Genomic DNA, 26,408 nt, shown 5'->3' with positions numbered 1-26,408 from the left:
AGTAAGGAACTTAATTCTGGTCTGTAACTTAATTCCCAGCGCATTACTGTTGAGCAGCTTCCTGGTTGGGATGGTCAAGACATGGACCTGCAGTGGTCTCCACAATTTTTCCTACATTTGTTAGTTTTGCAATATACTCCCTATGCCAGAGTTGTCTGGGTACATCAGTGCAATGTCACCAGTCAGCTGTGGAGGACTGATACTGATACAACTTACATGCACATAAAATGATGTACCTGCAGTCAACTGTGGAGGACAGAAACTAATACAAGTTGCATTGTCGGATGAAGCCCTTTATGTGGTAATTTCAACTAGACTGGCAAAAAGTCAGTAGGCAGTAAAAACGCAACTTCCAGGGGAGCAGAAGGTGACTTCATCTGGTACAGCCTACCACAATATGCCACTGGGATAGAGTGATAGATACAGTGTGGAAACAGGCCCTTCAGCCCAACTTGCCCACACCAGCCAACATGTCCCAGCTACACTGGTCCCATCTGCCAGCATTTGGCCCATATCCCTCCAAACCTGTCCTATCCATGCCATGTACCTGTCCAACTGCTTCTTAAATGTTGGGGTGGTCCCTGCCTCAACTACCTCCTGTGGCAGCTTGTTCCATACATCCACCACCCTTTGTGCGAAAAAGTTACCCCTCAGATTCCGAATAAATCTTTTCCCCTTCACCTTAAACTTAGGGGTCTGTCCCACCAGCATGCGTCTAGCGTGACCAAACGTGGTCGCCTCAAGCATGCTGGTGGGACAGGCCCTTTATACAGATGTAAAGACTTCACTGCTGGATCATGGACGATATTGTTTGTTACACTGGATTTACTTTTGGATTTTTTTGTGAATCATCTTCTTCCCTGCTACTAAACTATATATTGGAACAATTTGGCCTGTTTTATGTAATGTTCATTCCTGGCTTTTGTAGTATTAAGGCCAGTGACATATAGCGTGAACTCCAATCAAATGCAATCTCAACTATTTACCGCAACATCTATGAATCGTGTTAACCGGTCGACATGAAAACAAAACTGCGACTGGGAAATCTAAAGAGCAACCAGAATGTGGAGCTCACTGTTATAAGAAATGAACTTGAAATTTAAAATCCCACACAACATGGTCCAAGTTTCATCGTCTTATCATCTAGAGTAGAGAGATTACTGATGATCCTTTATTGTCCAGATTGTATTCACGGCAAATTGAACAAACCCTTCATTACTGTATAGATTTTTATCACCTCGCTCCTCTCAAGAGCAAACAGCCCCAGTCTATTCAACCGGTTGTTCCCATTTGCTACTGTGCACAGTCTCTTCTGAGCTTGGAAATGGTAAAGACATTTGGCTAAATGATGAAAATGCCGGAGAGCCAGATTAATTACCTGCCAGGCTGCCGGGCCTCTGCAGCGTACTCCTCTCGTACAGCTCCTGAGGGTGTTTGCTGTATGGGTCAGAGCTGTGGGTGAGGCGTTTTGTGGGCGAGAGCGTGGCGTAGCTGGGCTGGGCTGAGCTGGGCTGGTGTGCGGGCGAGGTGACAGCGTTGGCCGGCGGGGAGGGAGAGAGGGTGGCGGAGGACACGGCGATGTTGACTGGCGAGCTGGTACTGTAGGACTTGGACAGGCGGCTGGGGGAGGCCGTCTGCTTGGGCGAGGCCATCCGCTGGGTGGTGTAGACCCCGCTCTCCGCGGCCGAGCCTGCCCTCTGGAGCTTGGGCGGTGAGCCAGTCCTCTGGAGGGACATGGGCGAGCTCACTCGCTGAGCGGGCAGCGTGGCACTGACGTAGTAGACCGAAGATGGATGCTGTGCCTCTGGCAGGCGGAATGCGCTGGCGTGGCTCGGTACGAAGGTGTCCCTTGACTGTGGTGTGGCGTGGGATGGGGACGACTCCGACCCTGATGTACGACTGCTGTCACCTGCCCGGTTAACCTAGAGGCGAAACAAGGGAAAGAGAAATCAAATTGTATAAAATTAGGAGAGGCATAGATCGGGTAGACAGTCACAACCTTTTCCCCCTCAGGGAGGAAATATCAGACATTGCTTTATGATGAGAGGGGCAAAGTTTAAAGGAGATATGCAAGACACTGCCTCGGCAAGACCAGCAGTGTATTCAATGACGTCACATCTTGGCCACTCCATCTTCTCCCCTCTCCCTTCAGGCAAGAGGTACAGAAGTATGAACACGCACACCTCCAGATTCAGGGACAGTTTCTTCCCAGCTGTTAATGGCAACTAAACCATCCAACCACAACCAGAGAGCAGTCCTGAACTAACGACCTCATTGGAGACCCTCGGTCTATCTTTGATCGGACTTCACTGGCCTTATGTTGCACTAAACATTATTCAAGTTATTCCCTTTATGGTGTATCTGTACACTGTGAACGGCTCGATTGTAATCATGTGTTCTCTTTCCGCTGAATGGCTAGCACACAACAAATATTTTTCACTGTATCGCGATACACGTGACAATAAACTAAACTAAAGGCATGTTTGTTTTTACACAGAGTGGTGTGTGGTGGTGATGGCAGATACAATAGAGCCATTTAAAAGGCTTTATGATAGGCATATAGATATGCAGGGAATGGAGGGATATGGATCATATGCAGGCAGATGAGATTAGTTAATTTGGTGTCATGTACAGCTCGGACATCATGGATTGAAGAGCCTGTTCCTGGGTTGCACTGTTATATATTCTGCGTACTAAATTAATGCTGCACTAACTGTAGTAACCTTCATTTGTGTTTTGAGTCACTTCAGAGTTGCAGAATGATGACTGTCATATGAGGAAAGATAGAAAAGACTAGGCTTGTATTCACTGGAGTTTAGAAGGATGAGGGGGGGATCTTATAGAAACATATAAAATTATAAAAGGACTGGACAAGCTAGATGCAGGAAACATGTTCCCAATGTTGGGCGAGTCCAGAACCAGGGGCCACAGTCTTAGAATAAAGGGGAGGTCATTTAAGACTGAGGTGAGAAAAACCATTTTCACCCAGAGAGTTGAGAATTTATGGAATTCCCTGCGACAGAGGTCAGTGGAGGCCAAGTCACTGGATGGATTTAAGAGAGCGTTAGATAGAGCTCTAGGGGCTAGTGGAGTCAAGGGATATGTGGAGAAGGCAGGCACGGGTTATTGATAGGGGATGATCAGCCATGATCACAATGAATGGCGGTGCTGGCTCAAAGGGCCGAATGGCCTCCTCCTGCACCTATTTTCTATTTTTCTATGTTTCTATGAGAGATTTGATGCTGAGCCTCAGATAGAGATGGTGGAAGATTAGCTTCAAGCACAACAAAAGGGTGGCTCAGTGGTTGCGCTGGTCGAGATGCCTCCAGTGCCTGAGATATTGGGTGCTGTTTGTGTGGAGTTTGAATCTTCTCGTTGTGGCCGTGTGTGTTTGTACGTTAATTGGCCTTTGTAAATTGCGTAAGGAATATGTGAGAAACTGGGATAAGATGGAACCAATTGAGAACAGGTATCATTTGTTGGCGTGGATTCAGTGGGCTGAAGGGTCTACTTCCATGCTATATCACTGAACTAAACTAAAATGGTTCAACAAAAGACAGAACATTCAGGGAGATAATTCCATCGCTGACTGCCGAGACTCAGATATTGCTATTCATGGAGAGAAATTCAGGCATGCACCAGGCACAGAAATCTGAGAATTCAGAAGTAAGAATTGCAAATCTGAAATCTATTGCAAGTCAGTGAACATAGGAACTGACAGGTCCAAGTAAGGCCAAGGGCATAGAGATGTGAATAAACAGGAGGTTTATGCAGTGCATTTAAATATAGGAAAATGTCCTGGAGCATTTCACAGGGGGACTATCAGGCAGAAGCTAACATTAAGCCTGACTGATGCTGGGGTGGAAAACATGCTCAGTGATGGAAATCTCAAGCAGCCATTTAAAATAGGTGGAAAAATTAAGCAAGGATGTCAGAGAGCTTAGGGCCTGGTTAGTAAAAGAAATAGGATCCAATGTTGGGACTAAAGCCCCTGTCCCACTTGGGAAACCTGAACGGAAACCTCTGGAGATTTTGCGCCCCACCTAAGGTTTCCGTGCGGTTCCCGGAGGTTTTTGTCAGTCTCCCTACCTGCTTCCACTACCTACAACCTCCGGCAACCACCTGCAACCTCCGGGAACCGCACGGAAACCTTGGGTGGGGCGCAAAGTCCCCAGAGGTTTTTGTTCAGGTTTCCTAAGTGGGACGGGGGCATTAGATAGCAATGTTTTTTGATGGAAGGAGAGCAGGAATATACATTTCCAAAGAGGGACAATGTTTTAAAAAAAATGAGAACATCAGTAGTACAGTTATCTAATGAGTGTTGTTTAATTTGGAGACACAGCATAGAAACAGGCTCTTCGGCCCACTGAGTCTCTGCCAACCATTGACAACCCATTCACACTAGTTCTATGTTATACACTTTCACATTCACTTCCTGCACACCAGGGGCAATTTTATGGAGGCCATTTAACCTCCACACCAGCATATTCTTGGTAGACACAAAGTGCTGGAGTAACTCATCGGGACAGGCAGCATCTCTGGAGAGAAGGAATGGGTGAGATGTTTTGGGTGGAGACCTATCTTCAGATATCTTTGGGATGTGTGAGGTAACTGGAAGACCCAGAGGAAACGCACACATAGAATGTGCAAACTCCATGCAGACAGCGCCCGAGGTCAGGATCGAACCCTCTGGCGAGCTGAGGCAGGAGCTATATATACCAAGTGTGCTGCCCAAACTACTGTACGTATAATTGAGCTAGTCTCCAACTATTGGAAAACAGAGAACTCTCCTTCGATGGCAAAACGGTAACTTTGTGGAAGATTTACTTGTGGAAGATTTTTACTTTGTGCTGCCAAAATGTTGGCCAGTCTTTAAAAATATTCAATCACATTCTGAACATTATGCTATGAGGTCTCCCCTTCAGGAGGGGTCAGTGGGAAAATAGAAACATGTCCTGATCTCAGGTCAAGCTGACAATCTCAAGATAAAAGTTCATCCCCCAACGATATCCTGATATCTTTGGACATTCAACTCCTGGAGTATGGTGAGATTGAATAATGGAAAAAGCTGGCATTAATTTTCCCTGATTGCTTTGTTTACTAGAAAGATATTACAGTTGGGGGAAAAAACCCTCATTGTTCGATTGGAAGTTGGAAGTCATGAGATGAAACGGCCAAGATTAAACGCTAAATTTAAAGTTGCCCATTAGACAGCACTTTAATAAATGCACTTTGTGTTTGCAAGAGTCAGTGCGACTGCTTTAGTTACTCAGTCAATTATTGGGGCTCCTTTTATTTTCACACCTCACTTAATCCATGCTGGCACCCCTTGGCATGATTAGAGGATGTAAAATTAGACTCAAGTTCAGCCTTTCCTCTCATAGAGTCAGATAGCAGGCCCTTCAGCCCAACTTGTCCATGCCGACCTGATTTTATAACTGAGCTGGTGGCAATTGCCTGAGTTTGACCCACATCTTCGTTGGCTCGTCTCCAGCTGGTTCACAATGCTGCCGCTCGCCTCTTAACTGGAACTCGAAAGTGGGAGCACATTACGCCAATTTTGGCCTCCCTTCACTGGCTCCCAGTGCACTTTCGAGTTCATTTTAAAGTTATTTTATTTGTTTTTAAATCGTTGAATGTGCTCGCCCCGCCTTACCTCTCTGAGCTGCTCCACCCATACGCTCCTGCCCGGTGCCTCAGGTCAGCTGACCAGCTGCTCCTTGAGAGGTACCAAGGTCTAAGCGGAAGCTCAGAGGGGATAGAGCCTTTTCTGTTGCTGCTCCGGCACTCTGGAACACCCTGCCGTTGCACATCAGACAGGCCCCCTCACTGTCCATCTTCAAATCCACCCTAAAAACTCTTTTTTATTCTCTGGCTTTCGACACTGGCTGAGACATTGCTCCTGTTTTTAGTGCTTTTAATGTCTTTTAATTTTTACTGTTTTATAGTTCTTTGTTTTACAGTTTTTAATGGTTTGTAATAACTTCTTGTCCATGAGTTCTCATGTACAGCACTTTGTGGCAACTGCAGTTGTTTAAAGTGCTTTATAAATAAAGTTATTATTATTATTATTATTATCCCTCGAACCCTTTCCCATCTATGCGCCTCTATCTTAACGCCCAGAATTCTCTCACAAAGTTCACATCATGTTTATGGAGTTATTGGACATACCTGCCCATAGCTGTGAATGCCAACACTTGCTCCAACCTGCCCGCTCGATGTTCTCCCGGAGAGTTGTGATGTAGTTGAGTCACCTCGGGAGAGGGTCTGGGTGCTGTGGTAGTTGCCCGAATACTGGTAGGACCCGTCTGGGTTGGCATTGTTCTGCGAGGCACTCTGGGAGAGAAGACTGGGCCCTGTTCGGAGCCAGTTGAGAGCAGTCAGGGGACTTGTCACCAAAGCACAAAGTACAAGAACTATTTGACCCTTTTTTGACACAACACAATTTACGCCTCGCAACCTACAGCAACACGCCAACTGCACTCACCTGACGAATAGTTAGCAACTCATTCAACTAACTACACAATTATGTTAAGTATTAGATTAAGTGAGTTTCACCTTCACTGGAAGAGTATTCATGATGATCCAGTATACCCGACTCTTGCAGGGACCGTAGGCAGGAGTCCACTAGCTCCAAGCCACTGGCAATTTCATCGTCTGCACCTTTCTGTGCATCTAAAGATCAGACAAGTGGTTCAAAAAGAGAAAATAGGCTGAGTGATTAAAATCCTCTCTCCCTACCCCAACCCCATGGTGCAGCGGTAGAGTTGCTGCCTCACAGCACCAGAGACCCGGGTTCAATCCTGACTACAGGTGCTGTCTGTACGGAGTTTGTACCTTCTCCCCGTGACCGCATCAGTTTTGCCCGGATGCCCTGGTTTCCTCCCCCACTCCAAAGGCATACAGGTTTGTAGGTTGTTTAAGAAGGAACTGCAGATGCTGGAAAATCGAAGGTACACAAAAAAGCTGGAGAAACTCAGCGGGTGCAGCAGCATCTATGGAGCGAAGGAAATAGGCAACGTTTCGGGCCGAAACCCTTCTTCAGACTGATGGGGGGGGGGGGGGGGGGGGGAGAAGAAAGGAAAAAGGCGGAGGAGCCTGAAGGCTGGGGGATGGGAGGAGACAGCAGGAGGGCTGAGGAAGGGGAGGAGACAGCAAGGACTAACAAAATTGTGAGAATTCAATGTTCATGCCCCCAGGATGCAGATTCCCCAAGCGGAATATGAGGTGCTGTTCCTCCAATTTCCGGTGTTGCTCACTCTGGCCATGGAGGAGACCCAGGACAGAGAGGTCAGATACGGAGTGGGAGGGGCAGTTGAAGTGCTGAGCCATCGGGAGACCGAACACCTCCGCTCGGTCCGCATTAACCAACCTGATCTCCCGGTGGCTCACCATTTTTTCATTGTGATTTGCCGAGCTGCCAATTGTAAAAGATCCAGTCTAAATGGCCACAGAGTTCCGCCCCATGTACACAAAATCCTTTTGTCTGAGGCTAACTTTGGATTGCCAACCTGTACATAAATATCAAGCAAAACCATGCAGTATTACCCCGCCTACAGTTGTTCTCATCTGTCGAGGCCAACTAGACAGGTTTTGGAGATTTTAACCCCTTCAGAGGAAGTACATTTAAAGGAAGATGTTTTACCTTGTATGTGCCAACGAAAGGAATCCTCTGTAGAACTGCAGAGACAAAAATTTAAAAAAGAACATGGATTAGGCTAAGTAAATCCTGTGATGTAAGTACCATAGACAGTGTAAAACAACAAACTGTAATTAAATAGCAAAATGATTGTAAAATATTTAATGTCACTTGATCATGTGATTACATCACCACGGACTAACTTTAATGTACCATTCTACTGTTCTTTTAAATTGCTGGGGTTTTCTTTCCATTTCCTTCCACCCACAATATGTAATATGTAAAAGAATATGTGATTCTGGTCCATTCTGTTTGTTGTTTGTTTGTTTGTTTTTTGCACAAAGTCCGCGAGCATTGCCACTTTTCATTTCACTGCACATCTCGTATGTGTATGTGACGAATAAACTTGACTTCTACTGCAGTTGTACAGGGTCTTGGTGAGACCACACCTGGAGTATTGCGTACAGTTTTGGTCTCCAAATCTGAGGAAGGACATTATTGCCATAGAGGGAGTGCAGAGACGGTTCACCAGACTGATTCCTGGGATGTCAGGACTGTCTTATGAAGAAAGATTGGATAGACTTGGTTTATACTCTCTAGAATTTAGGAGATTGAGAGGGGATCTTATAGAAACTTACAAAATTCTTAAGGGGTTGGACAGGCTAGATGCAGGAAGATTGTTCCCGATGTTGGGGAAGTCCAGGACAAGGGGTCACAGCTTAAGGATAAGGAGGAAATCCTTTAAAACCGAGATGAGAAGAACTTTTTTCACACAGAGAGTGGTGAATCTCTGGAACTCTCTGCCACAGAGGGTAGTCTAGGCCAGTTCATTGGCTACATTTAAGAGGGAGTTAGATGTGGCCCTTGTGGCTATGGGGATCAGGGGGTATGGAGAGAAGGCAGGTACGGGATACTGAGTTGGATGATCAGCCATGATCATATTGAATGGCGGTGCAGGCTCGAAGGGCCGAATGGCCTACTCCTGCACATATTTTCTATCTTTCTATGACTTGACTTGATTACACAAAATTCAACATAAGGAATTATTATCTTAGCTGATGTTTGGCCAAATGCCAGTTTTTAAGTAGTGCTTAAAAGAGAATGAAGCAGAGATGTCTATGGTTTAGGATCAAGGGAACTGAAGGCCTGTTGTTCCAAGACAGAGTGCCGAAGATCATGGAAGTCGAATTGGTGATGAGTTGCAGACAGAGATGATGCATTGTTGGAGGTGGTGCCAACCTTCCCAGTTGACCTGCCACCATTATTCTGCACTCCAGCTTGGTTCACAGGAGTTGAAACCTCATCCTCCCGAGCGTTCCCTGCTTTGGAACCATCAATTATGTCCCCAGACACAATTATGTCCCCAGGCGTTGTACAATCAGATCATAAGCAAACACTGGTGATTGATCTTCCAGTCTGTAAGGTTCAACTGCTTGCTGATTAAACTTACTGAGGTGCCGCTAAGAATAATTTCAATGCAAAGCTATGCGGAGAATCCATAATTGGTCCTCTTTTTAAACCTCCTCTAAAATAAAAAAAACTGAAACCACAATCAGATGTTGGACTTTCAGAAGGAGAAGTGTGGAAACGGTAGACTTGTAGTGCATAGTATCATCAGCCTCCAGCATTATCCAAGCCGCAGTTGCCAAACAATTGTTATTGATTTTTGATGGGGCAAAGTGAAAATTAAAATTCCAAGGCTCATTCTGTTCACAAAGCTGATGAAGAATTACCACAGTGGTACCTTAGCACCAAGAACATATTAACTTGGACAATCACCGCACCAACTTACTTCCATAACATCAGGCCAGTCTATGCAAACATACATTCAAGGTATTGTTAAACTGAACAAAAAATGAAGTGCAGTGAAAGTTGCCTATAATCAGGACTCACGACCAGAGTCTGAAGCAAAGATTATAGAGCAGAGCAAGATAGACCACTCCTCCGAAATCCAATGGGCTGACGTGTAGTACGTAACGTGACGTCACGGCCGCCATTTGTTAATGCAAACGCGACATCTTTGGTAGCGGGGACCGACTACACAGTTACACAATCTGCTCTTACATCAGGTCGCTGGGAAAAGCAAAGATACCAGAGGCTGCTCTAGTATCTTTGGGGGAAGAGGACGTTTCCTCCACGCCTGAGTTGATCCAGGACTGATTCTCGGGCCCCCCCCCCCCCCCCCGATACCAGATGAAGGCCGCCCGCAGTCGGCGCTCCCGATGGAGGCAGCGGGAAATGCTCCTCTAGTATCTTTGGTGTAATCCGTTCCAAAGATTGATCTGCTCTATCATCTTTGGTGTAATCAGTGTTGCAGGGAACAGTGTATTATATAGCATCGATCACTTCACATATTTAGTTAGCATTATTGTAAATGTTATTAATATTATTTTAAATTGCTGCTCAATAAAATGGCGTCACGTCATGCCCACGTCATACTACGCTTTTTTCGCAGAGTGGCGCATCTTGCTCTGCTCTATAATCTTTTGTCTGAAGGAGGTTCTCGACCCGAAATGTCATCCATTCCTTCTCTCCAGAGATGCTGCCTGTCCCGCTGAGTTACTCCAGCATTTTGTGTCTCCCCTCACTGCCTAACTTGCATTCCTGCACATTTTGTTTCTCAGGCCTCAGAGCTATCTTGTCACCAATTTAGCTGTGCAAGGACACACCAACAGGGATTGAAGTAAAGCTTCTTTATGCAGGGCAGGGACTGACAAATGATAAAACATGTGCATCAATTGAAGAGTTTGCATTGTTAATTTAAGGGAACAATTTCCTGAGATGTCTTTTCGGCTTAATAAAACACGCACGCTTATATTTTAAGTTCACAAAGCAAGTTTAAGCAAATCCTGCAGAGCTACTGAAGCTGTTGTATCACATTAGGAAGATGAGGGACATGTCATAGAGTCAGAGTGATACAGTGTGGAAACAGGCCCTTCAGCCCAACCCGCCCACACCGACAAACATGTCACAGCTACACTATTCCCACCTGCCCATGTTTGGTCCATTATATCTCCAAACCTGCCCTATCCATGTACCAGTCTAACTGTTTCTTAAATGTTGGGATAGTCCCAGCCTCAACTACCTCCTCTGGCAGCTTGTTCCATACACCCATCACCCTTTGTGTGAAAACCTTACCCCTCAGATTCCTATTAAATCTTTGCCCCTTCACCTTAAACATACGTCCTCTGGTCCTCGATTCCCCTACTCTGGGGCAAGAGACTCTCAGCATCCACCTGATCTCTTTCTCTCATGATTTTATACACCTCTATAAGATCGCCCCTCACCAAATCGCCCTTTATATTTTAAGTTCACAAAGCAAGTTTAAGCAAATTCCTCGTATGTTACAAAACATACTTGGCTAATAACGTATGATTATGATCCTCCTGTGCTCCAAGGAATAGAGTCCCAGCCTACTCAACCTCTCCCTATAGCTCACACGCTCTCGCCCCCGGCAACATCTTTGTAAATCTTCTCTGTACCCCTTCCAGCTTGACAACATCTTTCCTATAACACGGTGCCCAGAACTGAACACAGTACTCTAAATGCGGCCTCACCAACGTCTTATACAACTGCAACATGACCTCCCAACTTCTATACGATATGATGGAACATTATTTATCCCAGGAGGGAAATTGGTCTGCCACCTTGATCACATATCTTGCCCCACCATGACCCAAAATCTATCAATCTCAATTGTTTAGATATTCTCCGCCAGGGAGCCAGAGGTCCAGCAATTTGAGATTGTCAGAGTCTAGCTTGATGTTTCCTCACTGAGAGGAAGACAAAATGAATGGATTTAATCAATTCTGTCACCTGTCACAATTTGATATATTTACCGACAATCGTCAAAGTGTGTAACGCAACCTTTTTAAAATCCTGACCTGGCAATTTTCTGCTCCAGCTATGTTGTGTACAATCATCTTAAATCTGGAGGCGATGTCGCACCTATTGGCTATTCTAGGGAGAATTGAGAATTTACAAATCTGCTTTGTTGTAATAGTAACCATAGTGATAGAATCTACATGTAGGAGAACTAATGAATCTTCGGTCATTTCCGATGACATCTGCATCATAATATCCACATAAATACATTAAGGTATGTATTTGAGTCAAATTATTGTGTAACAGCATCAGATGGTGAACAATAGTTTCATGCATTTCCCTGTTTGTTGGGATGAGCAGTTTTAAGGCCGGGAGGTTAAATATGCCTCTTCCATGCTGCATCAAGCAAGATCAGGGAAAGCGTAGAAGGATAATTTTAAAGCTGTCTGTGAGATTTTGTGTTTTAATGTATTAAGATATATGGGTTTGGGAGTTGATTCAGACATTGGCCTTTGTTACTGATGTGTGCAGTCAGAGAAGCACTTACTAAAGGACCATAAGTGAACCTGTCTTCTTGCTTCTAGCTGGTAGTTCAATTTGACCACAAGCCTCCAGCACCCTGCCTTGAACATTAGCGAAAATTGCGATGAAATTTGCAGAGCTCTCAAAATTAGGATGGCACAGTGACACAGCGATAGAGTTGCTGCCTTACAGCGCCAGAGACCCGGGTTTGATCCCGACTACGGGTGCTGTCTGTACGGCGTCAGTACGTTCTCCCCGTGACTTTGTGGGTTTTCTCTGAGTTCTTTGGTTTCCGCCCACACTCCAAAGAGGTACAGGTTCATAGGTTAATTGGCTTGGTATAAATGTAAATTGTCCCTAGTGTGTGCAGGATAGTATAGGGATCGCTGGTCGGTGTGGACTCGGTGGGCCAAAGGGCCTGTTTCCGCACTGGGACATCTCTAAACTAAACTAAATACTACAAAGCATAGAATATGGTGAAGGCAATACAATTAAATAACCAGATACATTATCCATAAAGTGAGAGTACTAGTGAAAGGAGGTATACAAAATTGCTGGAGATGCTCAGCAGGTGCAGCAGCATCTATGGAGCGAAGGAAATAGGCAACGTTTCGGGCCGAAACCCTTCTTCAGACTGATGGCAGTGGATATCTTTAAGGCAAAGAATGATAGATTCTTGATCAGCAAGGGTTATCAGGGGTTATGAGATGGCAGGAGAATGGGGTTGAGAGGGAAAGGTAGATCAGTCACGATTAAATGGCAGAGTAGACTTAATTCTACTCCTATATCTTATGAACTTCTGCATCTAACCCCTACTTACATTCTAAGGGCAATTTACACAGGCTAATTAACATACTGACCCACATATCTTTGGGATATGGGAGGATGTGGGCACCCAGAGGAAATCCACATGGTCACCTCTTATAGAAACTTACAAAATTCTTAAGGGGTTGGACAGGCTAGATGCAGGAAGATTGTTCCCGATGTTGGGGAAGTCCAGGACAAGGGGTCACAGCTTAAGGATAAGGGGGAAATCCTTTAAAACCGAGATGAGAAGAACTTTTTTCACACAGTGGTGAATCTCTGGAACTCTCTGCCACAGAGGGTAGTCGAGGCCAGTTCATTGGCTATGTTTAAGAGGGAGTTAGATGTGGCCCTTGTGGCTAAAGGGATCAGAGGGTATGGAGAGAAGGCAGGTACGGGATACTGAGTTGGATAATCAGCCATGATCATATTGAATGGCGGTGCAGGCTCGAAGGGCCGAATGGCCTACTCCTGCACCTATTTTCTATGTTTCTATGTCACAGGTAAAACCGTGTAAATGCCACACGACAACACGCGGGGTCAGGATCTTTGGCACGGTGAGACCGCAGCTCCACCAGCTCAATGTAGAAATAGTGAATCAACATTGCTTCTTGCACATGGCCTCAAAATCCATGCTTAGCATCAATCTTTGAAATGATTCACTCACTCACTCACTAGTCATATCCTGCACACAGACTCACACACAATTTCATCAGCATAACAAACGCCACGCTGCTCTGCAAGCTCAGCTTGAGGTTTTCTCCCGCTGACAAAAAATATATATAGTTTAGTTGAGTGCCCGTCTTTTCAATCGCATTACACGCATCCAGCACTTCAAAAATACCAAGTAGTGGTTCAAATCTCTCAGTGGTCATTGCAATGTCCACTTGCTTTTCAATCTAACAAGATCTTTGCATCCCACAAATTTTGGTGTCAGACACATTGCTGAATATTATTGTTAAATCTCTGCCTTCTGATACCATATTCCTAAACTTTACAGATCCCCCACTAAACATCTCCACTTCATATGCTCCAGCTCTGACACCTGTCTCAATGGCCCACACTGCCTGCTGTCATTTGGTTACTTGATAAAGTAATGGTGAAGTGTCCAAGAAGATTTATTTTCATTTAAGGGGCAGCTCACGTTCATTTCATATTACATGCAGGCTGAATTATACATGGCCAACAAACAGGAGCAAACAGGCTGCCATATCTAATACAACTGATTGGTTGATTGATTGATGTAGGGAGGATCTGCTGATGCCGCTTTAAACCCAAGATAGACACAAAATGCTGGAGTAACTCAGCGGGGCAGGCAACATCTGGAGAGAAGGAAGGGGTGACGTTTAGGGTCGAGGCCCTTCTTCAGATATCTAGTGTTTAAGAAAGAACTCCAGATGGTGTAAAAATCAAGGTAGACAAAAAATGCTGGAGAAACTCATTGGGTGAGGCAGCATCTATGCTGAGAAGGAATTGGTGACGTTTTGGGTCGATATCTAGTGTTCTTTCAGATGCTGAAACATGCCATCCACACCTGATGTGGCCTATGGAGCAAACTTTGGGCAGCATTATTTCATGGAGTAATCTTAGTGTGCTGTAAGCTCTGGCATAAGTTCTAGGAGAGTTTGGAAGGAAATAGTTACTCACATATAACTTTGGGTCAGCTCTTCACTCCAAAGTGCGTTTATTGACCGAGATCCTTAGTAAGAATCATAATGAATAGAGAAACCTCTTGTGGAAATGGATCTTTCACATTCTGGCCTCAGGTATCAGTCTCTCAATTGTGAAAAGCAACACATCACAGAAAAATCCAATTAAAAAATGGACGTTTCTTCTGCAGTTGTATCGGGCTCTGGTGAGACCACATCTGGAGTATTGTGTATAGTTTTGGTCTCCAAATTTGAGGAAGGACATCCTTGTGATTGAAGCAGTGCAGCGTAGGTTCACGAGATTGATCCCTGGGATGGCGGGACTGTCATATGAGGAAAGATTGAAATGACTAAGCTTGTATTCACTGGAGTTTAGAAGGATGAGGAGGTGGTTCTTATAGAAACATATAAAATTATAAAAGGACTGGACAAGGTAGATGCAGGAAAAATGTTCCCAATGTGGGGTGAGTCCAGAACCAGGGGCCACAGGGTTTAGAATAAAGGGGAGGTCATTTAAGACTGAAGTGAGAAAAAACATTTTCACCCAGAGAGTTGTGAATTTGTGGAATTCCCTGCCACAGAGGGCAGTGGAGGCCAAGTCACTGGATGGATTTTAGAGAGAGTTAGATAGAACTCTAGAGGCTAGTGGAGTCTTGGTTCTTGGTTTCTTGGTCCTCCAAAATATTCCAAATGGAATTTAAACTGGAGGTGGTGAAGGGAGGGATATGCGGAGAAGGCAGGCACGGGTTATTGATAGGGGACTATCAGCCATGATCACAATGAATGGCGGTGCTGGCTCGAAGGGCCGAATGGCCTCCTCCTGCACCTATTTTCTATGTTTCTATGAAGCAAAGCCCAAGAAGCAGAGCACCACAGCTAGAAATGACATGCAAATCGTGCACTTCTCTTACGGAAAGTAGATATTAGTTTAGTTTGTTGTCCCGTGTACCGAGGTACAGTACAGCTTTTGTTGCGCGCTATCCAGTCAGACAATAATCAATTACAATCGAGCCATTTACAGTATGTAAATGATAAGGGAATAATGTTTAGAGCAAGGTAAAGGAAGCAAAGTCCGATCAAGGATAGTCCAAGGGTCACCAATGAGGTAGATAGTAGTTCAGCACCGCTCTCTGGTGCGGTAGGATGATCAGTCCTGAACTACTCAAGCCTGTGACCACTTTAGAAATAGCATCGTCAGAACATGTACATGGTAAATATTCCAGCCACGTGCATCAGGATAATTTCGAAGGTACTGCAATTTGCAGCTGTTTCATCAATCACTTTCTTCCATCATTAAGTCAGAAATAAAGATCTTCAGTAATGACAACAGGATGTTCAGTTCTCTTCACAGCTCCTTAGATAAGCAATATCTGCCTGTGTGCAGTGAGATGTGGATGTCACCCAGGCTCCAGGCGAGTAACATTTGCACCAGGAAAATGATGGAGAATACAATATCAAAACCGAAAATGTGCAGTGGAAAAGTCTACAATGTTGGCACGCCCGCAAGTTGAAGTTGCATTCTGTGTGTGGCAGTGGGACTAAAGGGCCTGTCCCACTTACGCGACCTTGGCTCGCAAATTACGCAACCTCGTGGTCACTTGAGACGTACAGGCACCGGATGGCCGTGTGGGGCCGGTCCCACTCACAAGCGCGGAGGGGTATGGAGTTGTGCGGGGCTGGTCCCAACATCGCGCGGGGCTCCGAAATTCCTGCAGTGACCGTAATCTTCGCTCGCCAATGGCCTGTCGGCCCGCGGGCGTATTGCAGTCGTACGCAGCGTCTTGACGTCGTATGCAGCGTCTTAATGGCGTACACAGTGTCTTGACGGCATACATCTAGCACGTGGCGTTGCATGATGATGTCACCGCCCGACGCCTTGCGATGCCCAAATTCAGTCGGCCCGCCTCCTGCCCAGATGATTTGATTTATATGCCTAAATGACGTCACGTGCGAACTTCGCGCAACCTCCGCTTCCGGTTGGTCGCGCCAAACGCACGCAATCACATGCAAGTGGGACAGGCCCTTAAGTTCTCAGCCAGGTAGTTCAGCAAAGCATCAAGCCTTGGATCTCTGGCCAAATGTTTATCAAAATCCACGATTAACATTGAATGGCAAGGCTGTAATTTGGCTACAGAATGGTACAACAGAAAGAAATGCCTTATTTACGATGGAAGATATACATCTGGCATTCTGCTTTAGCTCGGAATGAACACGAGGGCAGCAATTTATTTCCCCGATGTATACTCGTGGAGCAAATTTGAATTCAGTGGGAAAATGTTTTTGTTTGATCTTGAGAGTAAACCTTCACCTTATATTTGATGTCACCTCAGAATGATAAAACACCAAAACAAGTAATTCAGACACTCATACATTAGTTAACTCTTTCCACGCATTATTCAGTCCAATGCACTTGGCCTTTCATCATAAACGTTGCAAGATTCTATTTTTCAAGCAAATGTCAATTTCCCACTTGAAATTTGCTATTAATCTGCTCCCACTACATTTTCTGGCAGCGGTTCCAGATTGTCCAATCTCACGGCATAAATCATTCATTGCCCCCCTGGTTCTCCTGTTAAATGTCTTAAATTGATGTGTACCTTTTATTGACCCTACTGCCAGCGGAGCTATTTGTCTCCTTATTCATTCCAACAGTAACCCGGAAAGTCAGAAATACAGCAGTGAACTGGATTCACAAACGGCAGATAATGCTTGTAGCCCCGCAGTAGCTAGCAAATCCATCCTGCTCGTCTCCCAAACACTCATTCATATGTACTGACTGTACATACATTGCATGAGAAGGACCAGCAATTGTGAATACCATTTTCTTGTCTCCTCTTTACTTTCCCTGCTCCCAGAGCAACAAGCCCAACTTTACGCAGCAATTATTTTATGGGAATTGCAGGTCAGTTAGTTTGAATTCTGTTGCTCTTAACATTTTAGAGTCCGTTATTAAGGATGCGATTTCAGGAAGCACATGATAAAATAGGCGGAAGTCAGCATGGTTTTGTTAAAGGGAGATCTAGCTTGACGCTTTGTTGGAGGTTTTTGAGGAGGTAACAAACAGGATAGAACAAAGGAGAGTCATTGGATGTCATTCACTTGGATTTTCAGAAGGCATTTGATAAGGTGCCACATCCGAACTGACTGAGGCTGATAAACAAGATGTAGATTGGTTTATGCATGCAACCAAACATATATAGGTTAGCATCACTAACCCTGCCTTACTGTATCATTTATAATAACACCCACTACCTATGCTACGTAGTTTGGATAGCAGACAGGATGCAGTAACAACTAACATGCTACTGTGCTGTTAAGTCTAGATGTGGATTAAAGATGATCTTAAATTACATGCCGTGTATATGTCATATGTACAACTACAAGGGATTTGACCTTCTACGTCTTGAACTCTAACTCTGTGACTCTATTGGGCAACCATGCATGCCAAGATTTAGGACTGATTTCGTTCAACAAAACGGTCCACAAGCTGCAGATACCAAAAGACTTGAACTATGCCATTAGGCGCCCCACTATCCCACCTCTGACACCATGTACATATGTCTTATAATCTTATTCACTCCAACTAATCCATACAGGACATACCCGCTTCATCTAATTCACACTAACACATGCATTACCTTTTCTCACTTTTCTGCTTTCTCTGGTTTGCATCCAGGTCATAAAATCATAAATGATAGGAGTAGAATTAGACCATTCGGCCCATCAAGTCTACTACACCATTCAATGATGGCTGATTTCCCCCCCCCCTCCTAAACCCATTCTCCTGCCCTCTCCCCGTAATCTCTGACGCATTGTACTTGAAGTCCGTTGCCTCAATTAGTTTTCAGGTAGACCCTCTGCTCTCTCCACATCACTAGTTTAATAAATGTTAACTTTTTTAATCAATATATTTGGGGGAAAACGAAATTGCCTTCATATTTTATACCCCAGCTGCCGTTGAATTAGCGTGGTCTCACAATAACTGTGACTGCGAGTTCATGAAAATGGGTTTATCTCATTGCAAGAGAGAGACACCTCACAGAAAGATTCATAGCACAGTGAGAGCAAACAAATACAAATATTAATAAAGTTCCATTGTTTTGAACACATAAACGTGGATATCATCAGAAAAGCAACTCAGGAAGTTAGTTTTCACCTTGAGTGGAGAATCCCATTTAAGCTGGCTGGATCTTAGACTGCTTGATACGGTAGATTTATCAAGCAAAAGGTCAATTTGTATAAGTAGTCGGGTTAATGTAATACAAATAAATAAATGTAATTTAAAAACCTTCCCAAAGCTTAGTGGCCTGTTTTTTTTTTTGGCCAAATTTCAATTCACTCAACGAGTAAATTGGCAATGGCTTATAAGTAAGTAAGTAAGTAAGTTTATTGGCCAAGTATTCACATACAAGGAATTTGCCTTGGTGCTCCGCCCACAAGTAACAACATGACATACAGTGACAGTTACGAATGACTCAGAAAACACTAAACATTAATAATAATAAAACATTAATGATTAAACACCATTGATCAAGCATGTGAACCAACAAAATACCAGATCAAAGGGAGGCTACAGGTTTTTGGCTGTTGAGTAGAGCAGCTACTCGTGGATAAAAACTGTTTTTATGTCTGGCTGTGGCAGCTTTGACAATCCGCAGTCGCCTTCCAGAGGAAACTGATTCAAAGAGTTTGTGGCCAGGGTGAGAGGGGTCAGAGATGATGTTGCCCGCTCGCTTCCTGGCCCTTGCAGTGTACAGTTCATCAATGGAGGGAAGGTTGCAGCTAAAAACCTTCTCTGCTGAACTGAAAACATCATGGAACTGAGCATGTAATAGCATCATACATGATTCTCCCTTGATTCTTCATAGCTTATCTTGTACCTTCCCTTTAAGACTACGATACGATACCATATATCTTTATTTATCCCACAAGGGAAATTGGTCCGCCAAGTCATAACGCACAATGAGGTACATGAAACATGAAATTAAAAGTGAGGAGAGGAAAGTCCAGGATTGGGGATGTGCAAAGATTTGTGAGGGGGAGGGGGGCGGGGGGAGTGAGTCTACCCCATGAGAGAAGGGGGTGGAGTTGTACAGTTTTTATAGCTACAGGGCAAAAGGATCTCCTGTGGCATTCTGTGCTGCATCTTGGTGGAACCGGGCTGTTGCTGAAGGTGCTCCTCGGGTTGACCAGTGTGTCATGGAGGGGGTGAGCTGTATTGTCCAAGAATTTGAGGAACGTTCTTCATTCCAAAACCCCCGCCAGTGAATCCAACTCCACTCCCAGGGCAGAGCCAGCCTTGTTAATCCCGTTGGCGTCCGCAGCCATCGCCATTGTTTGACTACCGTTGCAAGACTACCGTTGTTTGTTGTATTTAACCTGCGTAAACTTGCAAGTGAAGTTAGTCTAGAAACACTGTAAAATCCCGTAACAATTCTGCAAAAGAAATATAACCTTTCAAAAGAGACTATTGCCAGCTGAGATTATCTGAAAGGCAATGGTTATTTAAAAGAGCCAGCTGAGGTCCTGGAAGGTTATATTTGTTTGCAAAAGCAATGTACGTCAAGATCTAGCATCATTAGTTATGAGCAAAGTGTGCTGCAAAACCCAGGAATTATTGAATTTTATAGATCTGGCGGAGAGAACTACCAAGCATTCTCCTGCTTTTCCCCGCAAAGCTTTAACATAGAAACATGGACAATAGGTGCAGGAGTAGGCCATTCGGCCCTTCGAGCCTGCAACACCATTCAATATGATCATGGCTGATCATCCAACTCAGTATCCTGTACCTGCCTTCTCTCCATACCCCCTGATCCCCTTAGCCACAAGGGCCACATCTAACTCCCTCTTAAAATATACCCAATGAACTGGCCTCAACTACCTTCTGTGGCAGAGAATTCCACAGATGCACCACTCTCTGTGTGAAAAATGTTTTTCTCATCTCGGTCCTAAAAGACTTCCCCCTTATCCTTAAACTGTGTGACCCCGTGTTCTGGACTTCCCCAACATTGGGAACAATCTTCCTGCATCTGGCCTGTCTAACTTTGATATTTATTCTCACACTGGTGATCATTTAACTTTCTTTTGAAGGCATTGATTTGATCATCTTGTACCATTCTTATAGGTAGTGACATCACATTGTTCGTTCTAGTCTTGAACCATCCACCAACAAGAACAGGTTCCTTGTACATGTACTTCCTATGTGTTGCACTGAAGGCCTGTGAGACCAGGCATGATAAGGTCAGACAGTAACTATTCATTAGAATCATAGAATCAAACAATACGGAAACGTGCCCTTCGGCCAATCTTGCCCATGCTGACCAAGATGCCCCATTTACACCTGCCCGCATTTGGCCCATTTCCCTCTAAACCTTTCCTATCCATCCATAACCTTTCCTCTAAACCCTTTAAACCTTTCCTTTCCTATCCACGTACTTATCCAAATGTGTTTTTTAAATGTTGTTATAAGACTTGTCATATTTACCCTTTTCACACAGAGAGTGGTGAATCTGTGGAATTCTCTGCCACAGAAGGTAGTTGAGGCCAGTTCATTGGCTATATTTAAGAGGGAGTTAGATGTGGCCCTTATGGCCAAGGGGATCAGAGGGTATGGAGAAAAGGCAGGTACGGGATACTGAGTTGGATGATCAGCCATGATCATATTAAATGGCGGTGCAGGCTCGAAGGGCCGAATGGCCTACTCCTGCACCTATTTTCTATGTTTACCTCCTCTGGCAACTTGTTCCATATACCCAACACCCTCTGTGTGAAAATGGTGCCCTTCAGGTTTCTATTAAATCTTTGGATGGATTAAAGGCCGATAAATCCCCAGGGCCAGATAGGCTGCATCCCAGAGTACTTAAGGAAGTAGCTCCAGAAATAGTGGATGCATTAGTAATAATCTTTCAAAACTCCTTAGATTCTGGAGTAGTTCCAGAGGATTGGCGGGTAGCAAACGTAACCCCACTTTTTAAGAAGGGAGGGAGAGAGAAAACGGGGAATTACAGACCAGTTAGCCTAACATCGGTAGTGGGGAAACTGCTAGAGTCAGTTATTAAAGATGGGATAGCAGCACATTTAGAAAGTGGTGAAATCATTGGACAAAGTCAGCATGGATTTACGAAAGGTAAATCATGTCTGACGAATCTTATAGAATTTTTCGAGGATGTAACTAGTAGCGTGGATAGGGGAGAACCAGTGGATGTGGTGTATCTGGACTTCCAGAAGGCTTTCGACAAGGTCCCACATAAGAGATTAGTACACAAACTTAAAGCACATGGCATTGGGGGTTCAGTATTGATGTGGATAGAGAACTGGCTGGCAAACAGGAAGCAAAGAGTAGGAGTAAACGGGTCCTTTTCACAATGGCAGGCAGTGACTAGTGGGGTACCGCAAGGCTCAGTACTGGGACCCCAGCTATTTACAATATATATTAATGATCTGGATGAGGGAATTGAAGGTAATATCTCCAAGTTTGCAGATGACACTAAGCTGGGGGGCAGTGTTAGGTGTGAGGAGGATGCTAGGAGACTGCAAGGTGACTTGGATAGGCTGGGTGAGTGGGCAAATGTTTGGCAGATGCAGTTTAATGTGGATAAATGTGAGGTTATCCATTTTGGTGGCAAAAACGGGAAAGCAGATTATTATCTAAACGGTGGCCGATTGGGAAAGGGGGAGATGCAGCGAGACCTGGGTGTCATGGTACACCAGTCATTGAAGGTAGGCATGCAGGTGCAGCAGGCAGTAAAGAAAGCGAATGGCATGTTGGCTTTCATAGCAAGAGGATTTGAGTATAGGAACAGGGAGGTTCTACTGCAGTTGTATAGGGTCTTGGTGAGACCACACCTGGAGTATTGCGTGCAGTTTTGGTCTCCAAATCTGAGGAAGGACATTATTGCCATAGAGGGAGTGCAGAGAAGGTTCACCAGACTGATTCCTGGGATGTCAGGACTGTCTTATGAAGAAAGACTGGATAGACTTGGTTTATACTCTCTAGAGTTTAGGAGATTGAGAGGGGATCTTATAGAAACTTACAAAATTCTTAAGGGGTTGGACAGGCTAGATGCAGGAAGATTGTTTCCGATGTTGGGGAAGTCCAGGACAAGGGGTCACAGCTTAAGGATAAGGGGGAAATCCTTTAAAACCGAGATGAGGAGAACTTTTTTCACACAGAGAGTGGTGAATCTCTGGAACTCTCTGCCACAGCGGGTAGTTGAGGCCAGTTCATTGGCTATATTTAAGAGGGAGTTAGATGTGGCCCTTATGGCCAAGGGGATCAGAGGGTATGGAGAAAAGGCAGGTACGGGATACTGAGTTGGATGATCAGCCATGATCATATTAAATGGCGGTGCAGGCTCGAAGGGCCGAATGGCCTACTCCTGCACCTAATTTCTATGTTTCTATGTTTCCGCTCTCACATAAAAATCCATATCCTTTGGTTCCAGATAGCTCTACTCGATAAAAGATTCTGGGAATACACCCTATGTATTTCCCTCCTGATTTAATACACCTCCACGAAGATCACCCCCAGCTTCTAGTGCTCCAAGGAATAAAATCTTGCCCTGCACCACCTCTCACAATAGTTCAGGCACTGAAGACCTGGTTGACATCCATGACCTGGTTGACATCTTCTCTGCACGCTTTCCAGCTTAACGCCATTATTATGGATACAACACATGCGGGATCCATGTGTACACATGATAGATGTGGCCCGCCATCCGCTCACAGACATGCGTCCCGGCCCCCATGCAGAACAAGGTTGCCGACCCCTGCTGTGGAGCATCAGTCATATCAACGTTGGTCTCTGTTTGTGGACTGACTAGTGCCACAATCATTTGGTCTATTTGCCCCTCCTGTTGGAAACTGGACAGTGTATCTCCTTGCATTGCAAATCTAAACTATTCTTGGACTCAACAACTGATCAGATTGCTGCTGTGGTGATCAAGACACCCTGGCAACCTTAGTCCCTTCATACCTTCTCGCTAGTTTGCCCTCTGCTCTAAGACTTAAATGTGACTAGTCTTCAAATATCCACCCAGAGTGTCATTTCTCCATAACGAAGGAAATCCACCTTGTCTAATACCAAAGATAGACACAAAAAGCTGGAGTAACTCAGCGGGACAGGCAGCATCTCTGGAGAGAAGGAATTGGTGACGTTTCGGGTCGAGACCCTCCTCAGACTTATCTAATACCAATGGAGAATAATATTTACGCTCTGTCAATTGTACTTGAACAAGAAATGTGCAAACTGTCAATTTTAAATTAAACATGTAGATCCCTTTGGAACCCCCTTTCAAAGTAATTTCATTACATCAACAGCTTGCTCTGATGTTGTGTTGGACCAAACTAAATGTGTTCCCACTACTCGCCCGGGGGAATACCTCTATCATTCTCCAGCCTGAACAAACATAATACTGCTCTCCACTCTCTACCATTAAGCTAATTTCATATTCATAGTAGACGCAAAATGCTGGAGTACATAGAAACATAGAAAAATAGGTTCAGGTGTAGGCCTTTCGGCCCTTCGAGCCAGCACTGCCATTCGATATGATCATGGCTGATCATCTAAAATCAGTACCCCGTTCCTGCTTTTTCTCCATGTCCCTTGATTCCCTTAGCCCTAAGAGCTAAATCTAACTCACTCACACAGCATCTCTGGAGAGAAGGAATGGGTGATGTTTCGGGTCAAGACCCTTCTTCAGATTAAGAGTCAGGGAAAAGGGAAACGAGAGATATAGCACAAATGAATGAAAGATATGGGTGTTTCTATAAATACAGCACTCAGTAATGAAACTGAAGGTCTCCAAATTTTCAGGTTATTTTCCTGTTTTTTATGTAATATTCCCATTGCTTCATATCCTGTATTTTAAGTAGTATAGATCATGATGTTTAGCCAATATAATGAGATGAAGCAAAAATAAATAAATCGTTTTTTACAAAGAAAAATATCAGATATGTCCCTGTGTTTTCTTGCCTTTTGTGTGACATTTTTCAAGCAGGATTTCATCAAATCCTTAAGCTAATTCATACCAAAAAGATTACATTAATTTTGCAATTAAATAACTATATATCAAATTCCGATTATGCTTATGATTTTTTTAAATAATTTATCACCCAATAAGATGCCCCATGTTTTTGCAGCAGAACGTGGGTAGCAGTGTCCATTTGGTGAGGTGTGAAATTGTGTGAATTAAAAGCACAGTGAAAGGCCTGTCCCACTTGCATGCGGCTGGCGCGACCAAACGTGGTCGCTTGAGGCGTACGGGTAGCGCGGGGCCGGTCGCACTTCGAAGCGCGGAGGCTTATGGAGTTGTGTGGGGCTGGTCACAACATCGTGCGGGGCTCCGAAAATCCCGCACTGTCGGAAAATTTCACGCACCACGGCCTGTCGGCCCGCAGGCGCATTGAGGGCGTATGCAGCATCTTGACGGTGTACGCAGGATCTAGACGTCGTACGCAGCGTTTTGACAACGTACGCCTAGCGCGTGGTTCTGCGCGATGACGTCACCGTCCGGCGTGGTGTTGCGAGATGACGTCACCGCCCGACGCCGTGCGACGCCCAAATTCAGTCGGCCCGCCTCATGTCCAGCTGATTGGTAAGTATCACGCAAATTACATCACGCGCAAACTTAGCGCGAACTCCGCTTCCGTTTGGTCGCGCCAAACGCATGCAATCGCATGCAAATGGGACAGGCCCTTAACTGTTTATATATTTATTGTTTCTTTTTTATTGTTTGTATTTTGTGTTTAAGCTTCCCATTGAAATACTTAATGATGAATAGAACTTAAAATCATGAAATAAAAATATAGTTTGCTCACCTATTTTAGCGATGTCCCATTCTGTAGTCCCTCCCTTTGAGTAACATTGTCAATGCTACAACGTGGTTTCTTTTGCACTCATTGCGATTTTTTTGTTGAAATTCAAACAACGCGATCATAATGACCCTGCCGTGAGCTACGCGCCTCGTGGTCGGTTCGGTGCCGACATTTTGTAAGGGAGATAGAAATCAGTAACTGTCCCATATGTCTTATAAATAAAAATGTTGTGTCTATCCTCAGTGTAAAACAGCACTTGCAGTTCCTTCCTACACATTTTGTCTGGATCTGGTTCACTTTAAGCAGAGAGTGTAGCTCCTCTCCATTCATTTTCACTACACCCACTACCTCCAACACATCCTCTTCAACTGAGATGTTGGCAGCACTCTCTTCCTTAGCAATGATTAAAACCAAGCACATCAAACTTTAGCTATGCTTCTGCTTCTGCGAATCAATCCTCTACTTCATCATCCTGAATTGGCTCCACTATTGCTCAATACCTTTTTACTATTTATATCCATATAGAATAACTAGCGTACTCACATTTGCTAATGTTATGTGTAGGATGGAACTGCAGATCCTGGTTACCCACCAAACATAGACTCAACATTCTGGAGTATCTCAGCAGGTCAGGCAGCATCCCAGGAGAAGGAATGGGTGACCCTTCTTCAAATCTTTTGCCATAAGAGTGTGTTCAGTTGATTCACAGCTCAGACAGAGTCGTGACCTCTCCCTCCCCCATCATGCAGAGACTGAGCCACACCCACACTTCCGGGTTTTATAAACCCTCCCCCTCCCACGGGAAAAGGTGTGGCCTTCATGGCGTGATTGACACGAGAGAGATTCTCAAGATGTTTTAAATACTAATAACACTTTTATTTTTCATTGATGGGAAGAATCCTCTACATCTGATGAGCGGAGCGGGACTGAGTAAGATGGCCAACAATCACAGCCATAAGTGGTAGCGTTTTATCTAAAATCAATATAGTGCAAACAGGAAGTTGTCAAGTTGAGACTAACAACCATTTGCAGTGCTTTTTTACTTCAACCCAAACCCCCCAAACAACCATTTGCAGTACCTTCGGCCAAGTAAAAATCTACACATCTTGTTCCTGACTAGCTATCTGCAACGCAGCAGAAAACTGAGGGTCTGA

At 44.5% G+C, this 26,408-nt stretch overlaps 1 protein-coding gene across 1 annotated transcript in view; it reads right to left on the bottom strand.

Moving 5' to 3' along the window:
• The window catches only part of LOC129706504 (catenin delta-2-like), a 1,547,539-nt gene that overhangs the window by 430,635 nt on the left and 1,090,496 nt on the right, over positions 1-26,408 (bottom strand). The window contains exon 6 of the mRNA XM_055650854.1: positions 7,646-7,680. Coding sequence (XP_055506829.1) covers positions 7,646-7,680 — 35 coding nt within the window. The remainder of the gene's footprint in view (positions 1-7,645; positions 7,681-26,408) is intronic.

Source organism: Leucoraja erinacea, chromosome 2, assembly GCF_028641065.1.
Source record: "Leucoraja erinacea ecotype New England chromosome 2, Leri_hhj_1, whole genome shotgun sequence".
Classification (NCBI taxonomy): domain Eukaryota; kingdom Metazoa; phylum Chordata; class Chondrichthyes; order Rajiformes; family Rajidae; genus Leucoraja; species Leucoraja erinaceus.
The sequence above is the reverse complement of the archived record's forward strand: the minus strand, read 5'-3'. Positions and strand labels throughout refer to the sequence as shown.